Source organism: Neovison vison, chromosome 5, assembly GCF_020171115.1.
Source record: "Neovison vison isolate M4711 chromosome 5, ASM_NN_V1, whole genome shotgun sequence".
Lineage (NCBI taxonomy): Eukaryota > Metazoa > Chordata > Mammalia > Carnivora > Mustelidae > Neogale > Neogale vison.
Genome location: NC_058095.1, coordinates 68829309 through 68846044, shown reverse-complemented (window position 1 = coordinate 68846044; position 16736 = coordinate 68829309). Strand labels below are relative to the sequence as shown.

At 43.9% G+C, this 16736-nt stretch overlaps 1 protein-coding gene across 2 annotated transcripts in view; it reads right to left on the bottom strand.

The window, feature by feature from the left end:
* Positions 1–3394, bottom strand: part of DHRS7B (dehydrogenase/reductase 7B) — a 58824-nt gene extending 55430 nt beyond the window's left edge. The window contains exon 1 of one of the 2 annotated variants that reach the window (XM_044249250.1): positions 3327–3394. In XM_044249250.1, the coding sequence (XP_044105185.1) occupies positions 3327–3346 (20 nt within the window). In that variant the 5' untranslated portion in view covers positions 3347–3394. Of the gene's footprint in view, positions 1–2264; positions 2286–3326 lie in introns of those variants that run through there. The other variant, XM_044249251.1, reaches the window with a different exon arrangement.
* Positions 3395–16736: the final 13342 nt, after the last annotated feature.

The window sequence follows — 16736 nt, the reverse complement described above, 5'->3', positions numbered from 1 at the left end:
AGCCCCAGGGGTCTGTGAATCATCAGGCTTACACACTTCCCAGTACTCACCATAGCACATGCCCTCCCCAATGTCCATAACCCAACCACCCTCTCCCTACCCCACTCCCCCTGGCAACCCTGTTTGTTTTGTGAGATTAAGAGTCTTTTATAGTTTGTCTCCCTCCCGATGCCATCTTGTTTCATTTTTTCCCTTCCCTACTCCCAAACCCCCGACTTTGCCTCTCAAATTCCTCATATCAAGGAGATCATATGATAATTGTCCTTCTCTGATTGACTTACTTCACTCAGCATAATACCCTCTAGTTCCATCCACATCATTGCAAATGGCAAGATTTCATTTCTTTTGATGGCTGCATAGTATTCCATTGTGCTTATACATATATATAAATACATATATGTATATATATAATACTAAATATATATGGTATTCCATAGTATTCCATTGTGTGAGATATATATATCTACATACATACCACATCTTCTTTATCCACTCATCTGTTGATGGACATCTAGGAAGAGAACACTTAATCTTTTTTTGATTTTAAAGATTTTATTTATTTATTTGACAGACAGAGATCACAAGTAGGCAGAGAGGCAGGTTGCGAGAGGAAGGGAAGCAGGCTCCCTGCTAAGCAGAGAGCCCGATTCCGGGATCAATCCCAGGACCCTGGGATCATGACTTGAGCTAAGGCAGAGGCTTTAACCCACTGAGCCACCCAGGTACCCCAAGAACACTTAATCTTGATGAGCACTGAGTAATATACAGAATTTCTAAATCACTATATTGTACACATGAAGCTAATATAACACTGTATTAACTACACTGGAATTAAAATATTAAAAAATAAAAAAAAATTTAAATAAAAATTAAAAGAACCTTCAAAAAGATGTTTATAAAGCCAAGACTCTTTCTGGATGTGAACTGATCATGCATTTATGTGGCTTGCACACTCTTGTATACAGTGTCGGGTTCTTAAAAAGCAAAGTACATCATCAACCCATTAGAGCAGGGCAGCAGGGTTCCAAACCTGCACTTCAAAACCTAGAGAACCTCAGTCCAGCTGTGCTGACCTTGGCCCAGGATATGCAGATAAAACAACAGGCTTTTGCCTTTAAGTGCCCTTCCCTCCCAGCAGGAGACTCCAAGACTTAATGAGAAAATGTCCCTTCATTCCAGAGTTCTCCAGCATCTAAGGGTAACCTTTCTCTCCCTTCTGGTATATTCTACATTCCCCAAGATAATCCCCTTTAAAATTGTTTCTGTTCTCTCTTAGATTCTCCAAATTTAGACACATCATTCAACCTCTCTGAGCCTCAATTTCTTCATCTGTAAAAAATAGAACTAAAATAGTACTTCTCCTGGCACATGGGTGGCTCAGTCAGTTAAGCATCTGACTCTTGATTTTGGCTCAGATCATGATCTCAGGGTTGAGGAATAGAGAGCCCTGTGTCACACTCAGGAAGGAGTCTGCTGAATATTCTCCTTCTCACTTTCCCTCTGTTCCACCCCTCCCCAGGGGTGTCTGAAACAAATAAATAAGTCCTTAAAAAATAATTAGGATAAGATAGTACTTCCGTCTTGGGCAAATGGCTCAGTATATGCCATAAAATTAAAACATGGTAACTACTGTTTTAGTGTTTGTACCAGATCCCTAATCAATCTACAATCCAGGAAAAAATTTACAACAAAGATCCTTTCCAATGATACAAATTTTTGTTTTGTTTTGTCTTCTCCAAAGTCTGTGTTTTCTACAATAAAAGAAACCCTCCATACAGGGATAAAGGGAATGATCCTAAAGAAGCTTCAAATGTTGTAAAGAAAAATAATAGAACAAATTAGGTGGTCTTCTCTGTCTCCTGAAAAAGATCAATTCAGCAAAACATAATTTATGCATACACATCTTTATAATGCCTCCTTTTAAGGCGAGCCCTATTGGGACTACATAAACTACCATCAGCTGTTAATCTGGAATCTTCACCACACTGTCTTTGGGGATAACAGAAGGTCAGCCCAGAAAATCCCAGTGAGAAGAAGCACTCAGCCTTACTGGTCACTCCTGACCAAGGCCCAGTCATGACCCTACTTCTTCCTCCCATCTCGGCTCCTTCCCATCCTAAGCCTCAGGAGAAATAAAAAGCATCATTACCTTAGGAAAAAGTTGAGAGACTTCTGTATGTTCTAAAAGCCTGCCTCCCCCACATTATTTTTTGTGTGTAATCTCAGCTTTTGTAACTCCGCTGAAAGTATATAATACCACTCACTTTACTCTTTTGTGGTGAAGAGTAAGAAAAGTATCTACAAGAGACAAGAGTCATAAGTTAGTTCCCCTCCCTACCCTTCTGAAGAATTAGATCATTTTTACTACTTGTATCTGGATCACCAGGCTAAGGAGCCCTTGTTCCACCTGCCACTCCCTTAGAAAGCCCCACCTCCATACCGGTTGGAAGACGCGAAAAGCACTTCCTGGCAATTCCACTACAAGAATCAAGTATTAGCTCACTAAACATAGGTGTCTATGGCGCCCAGAAGTAACTTCCTAACTCGCAGATCACTATACCAAGGGAAATTAAAAGAGAGTTCTATGGGTACCACTTATTAACTAACTACTGTGTGGCAAAACACTAGGCGGGGTGCATTCTACTGGCAATCTCATTGACGTTTCACAACCACCTCACGAATATGGCCGCCTTATTCCCCAAATTACTGCCGAGTACCCAGGCGCCAAGAATTTAAGACATTTGGCCAAAGCCGCACAGGCAGAAAGCGGCGGAGCAAGGACTAGGGGAGTAAGAGATCTGAAACAAGCCCTTCCCGCGGGGGCTCCACAGACAACCCTCTCCGCTGCCGTGTGACAAACGGGATCTCTTACTAATCCTAGGTCTCTAATGCCAGGCTCCAGCGCCACCAGCCTCTAGCGCTCGAGCGTGGGTGACGCCCGCCACCGGGGGCTTCATGTCGATGGGTGCGGAATCGGGGAAAGGGACAGGCCCTAGCCTGTGCGGGTCCGCCGTCTCATTTCAGGCCCTCCCAGCCGCACACACCATCACCGGGACCTCAGCGAAGGCGTCGGCCGCCCCAAGAGAAAGCGCCAGAGGCGAGCCTCGAGTGTAAGCGCGAGAGTGGAGTCTTTTCTCAGAGCTGCGGGGAGCGGCGGTGGGCAGAGGCCAGCTCGGGGTCCGCGGCCTCTGCTCGGCCTCGACACCCTCTTGCCTCCCTTTGCCGGGGCCGGGAATGCACTCGAGTCGGGATACACCCGCCCGCCTCAGTTCCGGGACGGTCCCTCCGCCCCTCGCCACCGAGGTCGCTTCCTCCCCAACCCCTACCTGGCGGCCTCCGTGACCATGGTCAATCAACTTCATCCTCCCGCCTCGGAAGTGACGCGAGACTTCGTTCGCCCCGCCCGCGAGGCTCCGTCCAATCCCGGCCTTTAGGCTGCGCGTGCGTGTCGGGCGTGCATTCCTCGAGGTGCCGGAAGGAGGCGCTGCACCCCGAGGTCTGAAATGCGAACTCCTACCTAAGTGCCTTTCTTCCATCTTTCGGAGGAAAATTCAGAAGGAGGCCCGTTTGGGTTTCGTGCACTCTCTCGGTGGCTTGTTGGGGTGAGGGGGAGTGGTCGGTACACTGGAGAATGTTAGGACTTACTATAAATCATAAAGACATCATTAAAACAGCAATATATAAGATCAGTGGAAAAGAAGAGGCTAGAAACAACTCACAGGCATGTAGTCATGTTTTTCCCCACAAAGGAGCCACCATAAAGCAGTAGGAAAGTTATTTTCAGTAAACAGAGCTAAATCAATTGAATGCCGATATGGGGTGGGGGTGGGTAATGAGCCTCGACTCCTACCTCACACAAAAAAATCAATTCAAAAGTAGAGCTAAATGTGAAACGTACAGCTGTAGAAAATAACACCACAGTATTGTGACCACGGGTTAAGGAAATACTTTTTACCAGGACACGGAAAGTAGCAGCCCTAAAGACAAATGTTGATAAATTGGGCGTCCTTAAATTTAAGACATGGAAAGAGAGAAGAGAGTACCATGCAAGGAATAGAACCGAATAGATATATGCAATACATATCAGGATATATAAGATCTCTTGCAAGTAAATTTTAAAAAAAGATCTGAAGTGGTTGAAGGGGAACCACGGGAAGAAGATATTGAAAGAGTAACTGAGGAGAATTCTCATAGTTCAAAATTCAAGAGATGCCAAAAGGGAGTAAGTTGAAAAATCTCCCTTTCTGTTCTCCAGGTACCCAGTTCTCTTCCCAGTAGATAACAATGCTATTAGCTATGCTTGTCTTTCCAGAGCCATCTTATGCATAATCCAGCAATTCTGTGTACATTCAGCATTCTCCCCATTGTCCCTTGTTTTACCAACAGGAAACTGTAAAACTGCTCTGTACGTAGCTTTTATTCACTTTAGTCATTTAATAGTTCATGGAAATCCTCACAAGTACTCACAAAATCTAGAAACAGGAAATTGTATTTCTAACTAAATGTTAGTTATCTTTTCAAATAATATGTTTAACATGTTTTCCTTAGACATTTTCACAGGAGTTTGTATACCCTCCACTGTTCTGGAAACTACAGACTTTTTTTTTTTTTTTTTTAAGATTTCATATATTTTGAGAGAGAGAGAGCAGCAGCGAGGCAGAGAGAACGGGACAAGGTGACTCCCCACTGAGCCAGAAGCCTGTTGCAGGGCTCAATCCCAGGACCCTGACATCATGACCCAAGCTGAAGACAGACATGTAACCAACTGAGCCACCCAGGCATCCTGAAACTCTAGACTCCTGCTTGCTAGTTCCCAAAGCGGAACTATCCCACTAACAAACCCAATATGATCCTGAGTCCTTGCTGCAAGACTGAGCCAGTTCCCTAGGGTTAATTTTCTAAGCCTATCATCACTTTAGCCAACATAAGCTTCAGTCCTACTTGGAGTCATTCTGTAAGCAAGAATAAATTCCAATGTTTTTATAACCAATTTGAATTGGATCTTCTGTCAAATGCAAGTACAAGAACTCTAACTTCCCAGCCAAGATATTATACAAATAGACACCATGACTTTCAATGAAAAAGTGACAAGGGAATTGCTAAGAAGACAGAATAGGGGCACCTGGGTGGCTCAGTGGGTTAAGCCTCTGCCTTGGACTCAGGTCCTGATCCCAGGGTTCTGGGATCAAGCAGAGAAAGAGGGGGAAGTAGGTTCCCTGGGAGAGTTCCCAGGGAGCCTACTTCCCCCTCTTTCTCTGCTTACTTGTGATCTCTTTCTCTGTCAAATAAATAGATAAAATCTTAAAAAAATAGACATGCTATTCCTCTTGCTAAATACAACTAAAAATCCTGGACAATATATATTTAAAAAGCATAAGAAGTATCTGAAAGGTAGAGGGAGGGCACACTGGCTAGGGACCTTGGAACTGAAGGAACAACATGGTGGTGGTTTTGGTTTTGGTTTTGGTTCTTTGCCTCATTATTCCAAACTGGATACTAGAGGGGCAGGCAAACTAGAAATGCCCACATGCACAAAACTCCCCCCAAAAGCTGGCTGCTCTCTCTAACTATACAGACAAGGAAAAGGGTAGACTTGGAAGACAGAAAACTTAAACAATGGCTTTACTCCAGCCAAAACTCCCAAAACATACTCTAGCCCTGTACCCCCCAGCCCCCGCCAGCAAAAGCTAAGCAGAAAGCTTAGACTTCCCCTCAAGCCAAGCTATAGAGGGACCCAGCTACCCTCTTCTTCCCTCTCCTGATATAATGTCATGTCAGAGAAGGCCAAGTAGAGAGCATGGACTTTCATTCCCATTGGACAGAAGGCTCTCACCCAATATGGTGTTAGTGGAAACTGTGTGGGAAACCTGGATTTCCACCCATACTTAATGGTAAAAAGGTGGTGTTAGAGGAACTAAATGAAGAGTCAGGACCTTTACCACCACTCAGCAGCAACAGGGCCACCTTCCACCCTACATTCATAGAGTAGCTCAACAATTCCATCAACCAACAGAAATTAACATTTGTGGGACACCCCCAGCAACAACAGAAAACACATTATTTTTAAGCACTCACAGAACACATATCAAAATAGACCATATTCTGGGCCATAAAGAACTAACCTCAACGAGTTTAAAAGAAGTGGAATTTGTATAGAGTGTGTACCAATTACAATGGGATGAAGCTAAATATCAAGAGAATAATGACAGGAAAACCTCCCAAAACTTGGAAGCTAAACACTTTTAAATAAACCATAGGTCAAAAAGGTAATCTCGAGGAATTTTTTATTTTTATTTTTAAAGATTTTATTTACCCATTTGACAGAAAGAGATCACAAGTAGGCAGAGAGAGGCAGGCAGAGAGAGATGGAAGCAGGCTCCCCGCTGAGTAGAGAGCCCAATGTAGGGCTTGATCCCAGGACCCCGGCATCACGACCGGAGCCAAAAGCAGAGGCCCAACCCGCTGAGCCACTCAGGGGCCCCTCGAGAAATTTTTTAAAAATACATTGAACCTGGGACGCCTGGGTGACTCAGTTAAGTGTCTGCCTTCAGCTCAGGTCATGATCCTGAGGTCCTGGGATCAAGTTCATCATGGGGCTCCTTACTTAGCAGGGAGCCTGCTTCTCCCTCTGCCTGTTCTGCCTGCTGCTCGCCCTGCTTGTACGCTCTCCCTCTTTCTCTCTGACAAATAAATAAAATCTTTGAAAAAAAAATACGTTTAACCAAATGAAAATGAGAATACAATATATCAAAACCTGCGGGACACAGCTAAGGTGGTTCTGAGAGGGAAATTTGGTTACAGAGAAAAGAGAACAGTCTCAAACAAGCTAAAAATAAATTAGGGAAAAAAGACCAAAACAAACAGAAGAAAATAATAAGGGCAGCAGAAATCAATGGAATAAAACAAAATTAATGAAACAAAAAGCTGGGTCTTTCAAAAGATAAAATTGATAAACCTCTAGGAAGACTGACAAAAAAGAGGGAAGACACAAATGACTAATATGAGTAATGAAAGGGTGTTATCACTACAGACCCACAGACATCAGAAAGGTAATAAGGGAGTACTAAAACAACTTAAACACATAAATTTGACAACTTAGATAAAATGGGACAATTCCCTTAAAAGTACAAACTATCACAACTTGCCTGTAGGAAAGGGAAAAGTACAATAGAATTTGAACTATTAAAGAAATCATCAAAAGCCTGCCAAAGATGAAATATCCAGGCCCCGATAGTTGGAGAATCATACCAAACATTTAAAGAAGAAGTACTATCAGTTCTACAAATCTCTTCCAGAAATTAGAAGAGGAGGGAACACTTCCTAACTCGTTCTATGAGGTCAATCTGTATTACCCTGATACCAAAACCAGACAGAGCCAATACCAAAAGAAAAAAGAAAGAGAGGAAAGAAACAAAGACTCCTATAGATCAGCATTCCTCATTAATATAGAGGCAAACTTCTTGGTAAAATACTAGCAATCAGAACTAAGCAGTATGTGAAAAGAATTATGCACCATAACAAAGTGAAGTTTTTTCCAGGAGTGCAAGGCTGTTTCAGTATTTGAAAAATCAATCAAAGCAATCCATGATATTAAGAGATTAATGAAGAAAATAAAACATATGATCATATCACTCAGTACAGAAAAAGCTTTTGACAAAATCAAACACCCATTAATGAAAAAAAAAAACATTCAACAGACTAGGAATAAAAAGGAACTTTCTCAACCTGAAAAACAGCAACTATGAAAAACCCACAGCTGTCGGTATAGCTAATAGTGAAAGACCAAACACTTTCCCTCTAAAACTGGACAAGGCAAGGGTATTCACTTTCACTGATGCTATTCAACCTAGTACTAAAAGTTCTAGCCAGTGCAAAAAGCAAGGCAAGGAAATAAAGGGCATACAGATTGGAAAATAATAAATTCAAGTGGATTTCTCATACGTACTGGTGGGAATGTAAAACGGTACAGCCACTCCTGAAAACAGTGTGAGAGTTTCTCAAAACAAAACATAAAACTAAACATAAAACCTAGTAATTGCATTTATCCCAAAGAAACAGAAACTTACAAAAAGAAGAAAACCCAAACACAGTTGTTCATAGACACTTTACTTGTGGTGGACAAAACAGGAACCGACCAAAATATCTCTCATGGTTAAACAAATCATGGCACAACCATACCACAGGTTACTACTGAACAAGGAAAAGGAATGACTTGATTCTTGCAATAATTTGAATGAATCTTAGGAGCATTATCCTGAGTGAAAAAAGCCAACCTCAAAAGGTTATCTACTTAGGATTCCATTTATGTAAGATTCTTAAAATGACAGATTAGGGGTTGCCATGGGTTGCCATGGGAGAAAGGGGAATGATTTTGACTATAAAGTGGTTAGTAGGAGGAACATCTTTGTGGCGATAGAGGAATTCTGTGTCTTGAGTGTACTGGTAGTTACACAGATCTACACATACGACATGGAATTTCACACTCGCACACAAACACACATACATTGTCAGATCCCTGGCTTTGATGCTGAACTACAGTCATGCTCTGTACTCCCTTTGCAACTTCCTGTGAATCTATAATTCATTCAAAATAAAGTTTAAAATTAAAAACACACACACAGCAAGGGTTGAATTTCTTAACACATCAGCCTTCTCATTCTTTTTTTTTTTTTTAAAGGTTTTATTTATTTATTTGACAGAGAGAGAGATCACAAGTAGGCAGAGAGGCAGGCAGAGAGAGAGGGGGAAGCAGGCTCCCTGCTGAGCAGAGAGCCCAATGCGAGGCTCGATCCCAGGACCCTGAGATCATGACCCAAGCCGAAGGCAGAGGGTCAACCTACTGAGCCACCAGGTGCCCCAGCCTTCTCATTCTTAAAATGAAGATAATAAAGTGTGAGACCAAAGGCAGTAACACCTGTAAAGGGCCACATAAGTCAGTGCTCAATAAATCGTAGCTGTCGTTCTGATTGCTGGTGGTGGTGGAATCATTTTCACAAGAAGACAAGGATCCATAACCATAGTTGCCTCCGATGAGAGCAGAAAAATGAAAAAAATGTTTCATTGGTAACAACACAGATTTTGTAGAGTTTTTTTTTAAAGATTTTATTTATTTATTTGACAGAGATCACAAGTAGGCAGAGAGGGAGGCAGAGAGAGAGGGGGAAGTAGGCTCCCGATGTGGGGCTCGATCCCAGGACCCTGAGATCATGACCTGAGCCAAAAGCAGAGGCTTTAACCCACTGAGCCACCCAGGCGCCCCAGATTTTGTAGAGTTCTAAGGAAAAATTTTCTCTCAGCAAACGAACTCTAACATGACCCCATCCTCCCACCCCATGGATCTTTTTAATAAAATCGGTTTCCCTTTGACATGTGCTTCATATGATGCTACTTGGAGGCTGTGTGATGATTCAGAGGACCCCTCCTTGCCTCCTCCACCACACTGAGCTACCAGGAAAGACGACCACCTTCCCGAAGCCCTTGGAATTGCATCAGTAGTTTGTAGTACTTGTCTTGGCACTTGTCATTATCGCCTCTTCATCTCAGGGATGTATTTGCGAGTATAAAGGTTATGCCAAAGATAGTAGATGGTCAGAAGGACACCTGGGAAGTGATAGCAGAAGAAAGGCAATGCAATTTTTAGAACATTGCCCATCTGAGAGCAGAAAGCGCAAAGCTGAGGGACGCCTGGCTGGCCCAGTTGGTGGAGCTTGTGACTCTTGATCTCAGGGTTATGAGTTTGAGCCCCACAGTGGGGGTAGGTGTGTAGAGATTACTTAAAAATAAACCATTTTTAAAAACATTTTTAAAAGATTATTTATTTATTTATTTGACAGAGAGAGATCACAAGTAGACAGAGAGGCAGGCAGAGAGAGAGGTAGAGGGAAGCAGGATCCCTGCTGAGCAAAGAGCCCGATGCGGGACTCGATCCCAGGACCCTGAGATCATGACCTGAGCCGAAGGCAGCGGCTTAACCCACTGAGCCACCCAGGTACCCCTAAACCATTTTTTTTTTAAAGCACAAAGCTGACACACACCACTTTGTGTGTCTCACATGTTCTATTATTTGTGATTCCTGGGAAATGTTCAGCTTCCTGGCGGGAAGGGGAGTTTTATGGCTATTCACTGAAACTTGTGAGAAAAGCAAATGCTGGTGACTGCTGCACAGAGACTGTCTCTTTCAGGTAGACTGTATTCTTCCCTGAGAACAAAGATTTCTAAAAACGTTTTTTAAATTTTTGATTTTTAAAATTATTAATTTTTAAAAGATTTTATTTATCTGACAGAGACCACAAGTAGGCAGAGAGGCAGGCAGAGAGAGGAGGAAGCAGGCTCCCCTCCGAGCAGAGAGCCCGATGCGGGGCTCAATCCCACGACCCTGGGATCATGACCTGAGCCGAAGGCAGAGGCTTTAACCCACTGAGCCACCCAGGCACCCAGAATTCTAAAAATTTTTAAGTAAAAATGTCCTATAGGATCCTGTTGCCTAATCCAACTAATAATGTGTACACTGTATTTCTTCATAGTTTTAATCAGACATAATATTCAAGAGGAACACCGATAAAAGGCTAGGAGTGTCAGAGGGAAAAGACATTTTCACAAAATTGATTTTTCCACAGGAAGCTGGTGACATTCGGGGCTAAAATTATGCTATTCAATACAGTGACCACTAGCCAACGTGGCTATTTCAATGTGAATTAATTAAAATAAAATAAAACATTCAGTTCTTCAGTCACACCAGCTCTATTGCAAGTGTTCATTAACGGATAGAAAACATTTCTGCCATCTCAGAAAGTTCTATGGAACAGCTCTAGAGGAATCACAGCAAAGGTACATTAACTTTGAAAAACATTCCTTCTGCACCGTTGTTCCTACTAGATTCTTCTACTCCTGTCAAAGACATCTGCCTGTCGAACATTGCGCTAATGTCAAATGGAAAAAAACTAACCTGCAGACACTGGGATTTGAACCTGAGGAGTCTGACTCCAGAGCACACCCCTGGACATAGCTAAACAGCCCAGTTTTTCCCGGGAGAGACCACAGCTGGACAGCTGATTGTGGATGTCTTCTTTTGTAGTCCAGGGAGAAAGTTCTCTAGACTCTGCCCCCATCCCACCCTGCCACACACGCGTGCACACACAAGCGCGCGCGCACACACACACACACACACACACACCCGGAACGCTTGGGGTTTGGTTTGAATCAAAACATGTCAATTTAATGGTTGGTCCGTCTTACTTGCTTTTCTCTTCTATATTCAAATCCAGGGCTCCCACCGTCTAAGGTCTCCTGGTGTGTTTAACACACACACACACACACACACACACACACGATCCCCAAATGCGATGACAACACTTAATGGAATACCTCTGAGGTTCCCATCTCACAAATCAATGATTTCAACACGCAAACAAAGTGTGATGTATTTGTGTTTACAATTCCAGAATTCCCGGGGAGATCTGCAGACAGCTGGCTCAGGGGTGGGGCGGGGACAAGAGTGTAGATCGTGTGACGAGCGACATTTTTCTCTCTCCCGTCAGCGTCTCTGCGTGACTCCGCGGCCTCACAGGACAATAAAGTCAGAAGTCTAAAACCGAGGACCTGGATGACTGCAAAGCCGGGGACAACTGCCTGGCGGGTCCGCAGCCCACGGGTTCCCAGGCTCGCACGTGGGGGCGGGGAAAGTCGTGCTCGCGGAAGGGTGTGTTCCGAGCTCTTCCAGCAGGTGGCGCCCGCGACCGGCGCGAGGGCGCCCGAGAAGCCATCTCGCGAGGGCTGCTCTTCCAGCTTCCATTTTCTCCCCTTTCCAGGAGGCGTCTGGGTGGATAATCTCGACAGGAGTGACTTGTATGTGCCTTGCTTGCCTTCTTGCTAGCTCTCCTACCTTTTGAGCTCCTCTTTGTAGATAAATGACTCTGGTGTAGGGAGGGGGTATCTTCCATTTCTTCTTTCCCCTTAAGGACCTTCACCGTTCACCAGGGACATGCACGGGAGCGAAGAACGAGGTAGCTTAGCTGCCAGGTTCGATATTCTTCTATTCCTCTAGCACTGGGATTTAGCCGAAACAGAGGCCATGGATTTCTGAGCGTGTCTGTACGTTTGAGGTGGTCACATCCCTCTTTGAGGCAGACAAGGAAGCTTTGATCTCCAGGTTTCTCCCAGGAAGGGACTGAATCCTTGGGACTCAAAGCTGCGGCACCTGCCATTTAGCAACTTTCAGACTTTCTGCCATCGTGAAGGTATTTTTGTTTTTTTTTAAAAAAAGCACATGTGATCATCAAAAATTCTGTCTGAGGACCTATGAGACGCTATTTGTATCTTACTTCCCACATGCAACCCCATCAGCCATGGCGACACGCGGTCTTTGACATTTCTGGGTTAGCTTAAACCGTCTGATCTGGAAGGTGAAATGGGAAGTGAGAGCTCCTGCCATGGCCTACCCAGAGGCAGGTGGAAAAATCATGCAATGAGAGCCTCCGAGTCTGTGGGTTCGGCTACTGGAGCCCAGGACTTCACGCCTGGGCTTAGTATACTATAAGTGCTCAGAAAAGGACCGACAGGGCATCCTCCTGGATGAAGGTATCTTTTGTGGAGAAACACACTTCATTTTCTTACTTCCTATTTCCTATGTGTTCAACAAGCCCTTATATGGTGCTTACTACATGTAGGGTACTGTTGGGTACAAGGAGACACAGCTCTAGCCCCCAAGAAATTCACCATCTGACCGAGAGAGAATACATGAACACACTTAGCTGTAACAAGAGAAAATGGCATGGAGTAGAGAGTTACAGTTACACTGCTGTGGAAATTTAGAAGAAGATGAGTAGGGATGGGCATCCGGGAGGGCTTGCTGGAAGAGCAGATGTTTGTGTGGTCTTTGCAGGATACAGAGAATCTGGAGATATCCATTTAACCCTTAGTGACATTAGCAAGGTCACAGAGGATGGTTAGCTGTTTGATCTGGCTACTGTGCAGGACAGGTGAAGGGATTTTGGACAGCAGACAGGGTCAGACTGGCCTGTGTTCTGCTGGGAGTGGGGAGCCGTTTTGTATACTTCACCAGGAAGATCCCCACAGCTTCTCTCTGAAAAATGACAGAAGAGGGTTGAGAGTTGAGGCAAATAGCCCAGTTAGGAAACAGGAGTAACGCTGTTCCCAGGTAAGCACATAACTTAATGCAAGTTCACAGAAAACACATTAAGGAATTTGGAAAGTTAATTCATCATTTAATAAATATTTCTTGCATACCTACCATGAGCCAGATGCTTTAGGAATAATGAAGGGAACGGATTTCAAAACTAGGGTCCTGAGGCCAGAAATGCAGTGGAAAAACGCTAGAATCCAGAGACGAGGCAAGTGTAGATTCAGTGTGACTTGGCAATGCACTGGATGGATGTGGAGGGAGCAGGAGAGGCAAACATAACTCAAGCAGGATCTGGGGTGATGTAGGTATAAGAGAAGAAACAGGTTTGGCTGGGGGTGGGGGATGAAATGAGCTCAACTTCAGGTGTGTTGGGGTTGAGGTTATGGCAAGGGAGCCCTCCAGAGCAGCCCAGCAAGCATTGGGCTTGTCAGTTTGTCGGGCCTGGAGACAGAGCCGAGACCATGGGAGTCCAGGGGATCCCCTTAGGAAAAGGGAAAGGGCTTGAGCCGCAGGCCCACACTGTGAGGTTAAAAGAGAATAGGGCTGAGGTAGATTGAATTATCGCTCACTCCTGCAGAAGGATTAAACATTTCTGTTCCGTAGAACTCCGGCACAGCCATTAGATTTCCATAACCAGTGAAATGTGGGCGGCAGTGACATGTGTCAATTCTGAGCAAAAACTGTAGAAATCAGTGTGCAGTTTATCATGCCTGTTTCTGCCTTAAGATCAGCAATGTCCCGTACAGAGGCTTCTCCGATAGTCTGGGTCCTGGAATGAACAAAATGAGAGGTGGGACCTTAGATTGTGGAGTATAAGCCTTGACAATGGCTGGTCTCTCTCTCTCTCTCTCTCTCTCTCTCTCTCTCTCAATACAAATGCCTGACTTAAGTTTTGATCAGCAAGATATCCACCTCAAAGTTGAAGAAACGTACTGCCAGTCACAGACTACACACAGAGCCTGGCTACCTCCTTCCCATTTGGGATCCTTTGATTTAGAAATCTTGGCTGATTTCAGTAACTATTTGAGCCACTTGCCCTTTTCTCTTCCCTGCACTTTAAATTCCCCTTCTTGTGTTTTCAACTCACCAATAACGAGTGAGCCTGTGAAACCCTAGGCCCCCACCCCTTGACCCCCCCCCCCAAAGAGTAGAACTCATGGCCCATGCTTGCCCTTCTGTCCCTACCCTCCCCAGGCCACCCTGCTTCGACCTCGAGGTGTGGCTCCAGGTGCTGCATATTTTCCACATCTTTTAAAAATGAACCTGTGTTTTTTCTTTTCTTTTTAAGATTTTTATTTGTTTGTCAGAGAGAGAGACTCGAGCACGCACAAGCAGGGGAAGCATCAGGCAAAGGGAGAAGCAGACTCCCTGCTGAGCAAGGAGCCCGATGCGGGGCTCAATCCCAGGGTCCTGTGATTATGACCTGAGCCAAACTACTGAACCACCCAGGTGTCCAAGAAATTCCAAGATTCTAAAGACACTGTTGCACGTGTGTAAAATGATGTATGCACAAGACTATTCAGTGCATCTTTATTTGTGATAACAAAAGGTTGCAATGTAAGCTTACTGGGTCTGAGGACCCAGAGGGGGCCACACAGGACCAGCCAGGAGGGTCCTTGGCTTTGCCCAGGATAACAAGCCAGGAGGAAGTGAAAGCAGAGTTCACTGAATAGCATTAAGTATTAGATTATAGCAGACTGAGTGTCTAGGAGACTTGGAAATAAAGGAAAGCGAGTCTCATCATTGCTCGGAGTTAGGGGTTTATATGAGAAAGGGGTCCAAGGTACGGGTTCCTTCAGGATTCCTGGGTAGGGTCCAATCACAGGTGAGTGACAGGTGAATAAAGGAGTTAGTTCAGAAATCACTGAAGGCTGGGGTATTGATGCCAGTATTGGCCAGGGTTTGTTCAGCGCTAAGGGTTTGTACTGGAACATTTTTGGAATCTGGTTTTTCTTAGATGTCACTGGGTGTATGGGGGTTGAGGATGAAACTCAGAGAATGGTTAAGTTTCTTGATTCCCCCCTTAGAGTGGGAACATAGCTTCCTCCGTTTATTCAGACACAAGGAGAGCCTTTCTGAAACAAAGTGCTTTAAGTTTCCCTATCTCAGGTGGACCAAGCCAAGCACTCATAAGTGAAAGTTGGTTAAACATATTTAAACATTCTCCACTGGAATATCATGAAACTCAAAGAAGAAAATCTATGTTCCAGTAGGGGAAGTCACTATATATATCTTAGTGACTTATATATAAAGCTAAAAAGGCAAAATGAAACTAGATTTTCCTGCAATAATACAATCTAATAAGTATGTCCCCTACCTCCCAAACTCTAACTGGTTTACAACAGCTACATTTTTGTGCCACGGATCTGGGGGTCTGACTGCTATGGGCTGCCAGGCAGATTCAGGTGTACTGCACATGTCTCTCACTCCAGGGCCCAGTCTGAACATGCAAGCTCTTGTCCTGGCAGATGGCGGGAATGCAAGAGTTCTGGACTTAACTTGCCACATCTCCTAAAGCCTCAGCTTGGGAATGGTGCACTTTTACTTCTGCCCCCCTTCTGTTAACTAGAGGAATGTCAAGTCCCACGGCAGCAAGAGGGAAGTAAGTTCTACCGCAGTGGAGGGAGGTAAGAAGAGTGACTATTAACTGAGCAAAAGCCCAATCAAAGCACAGATGCACACGCATACAAGCTCCGAGGGAATCCAAGGATGGGAACACAGACACTGGGGCAGGCAGAACCATGATGAATGACTTTTTATACATTCTATTTGTTGAGCCCTATTTGTGTATTAAGGTCACATTTCTGAACCGTGTGAATAAAATGTAAGTAACTCAGAAAAAAAAAAAAAAACTACATTGTGCCATAGACCTTGGTTGTGAATTCCCAGAGGGCAAGATCTGTATCTTCTTTCTTTCCACATAACCATGTTCTTCTCAGACGTTGAATGAATGCGTTATATAAATGTTGACGATGTCATGATATTTTCTTATTTGCCACTACCCCCAGGAGGCCTCCCCCAACTCTGCCTCCTTCCCCAGGTTGAAAATTTTTTCCCATTCACAAAACCTTTTGATATTCTCATAGCTCCATTCACATGGAGGCTTGGGGAACAAATTCCCCATATAGTTGCATTAATTATCCAAACTACCCTTTGTCTTCCCTCCACCTCCACCGATAGATTCTCAAAGAAAGGAATTGTATTTTTCTATCTCACCCTTTTTGGTATATATTAAGCATTAATAACCTTCTTAAAAGACCACTTTTCAAAGATCAGTTTAGGTTTATAAAAACATTGAGAGGAAGGTACAAAGATTTACCACACACCACCTGTCCCCACACATACACATGCTCTCCTATTATCAATATGAGTCACGGGCACAATACTTTTTTTTTTTTTAACCAAGAATGAATCTCTATCAACACAAAATAACCACCCAAGTCCACATTTTACAATAAGGTTCACTCTTGGTGTTGTATATTCTCTGGGTTTGGACAAAACCCTAATGACATGTACCTACCATTATAATATCATACAAAGTACTTTCATTATCCTAAAAATTCTCTGTGTTCTGCTTATTTATCCCTTCTTTGGC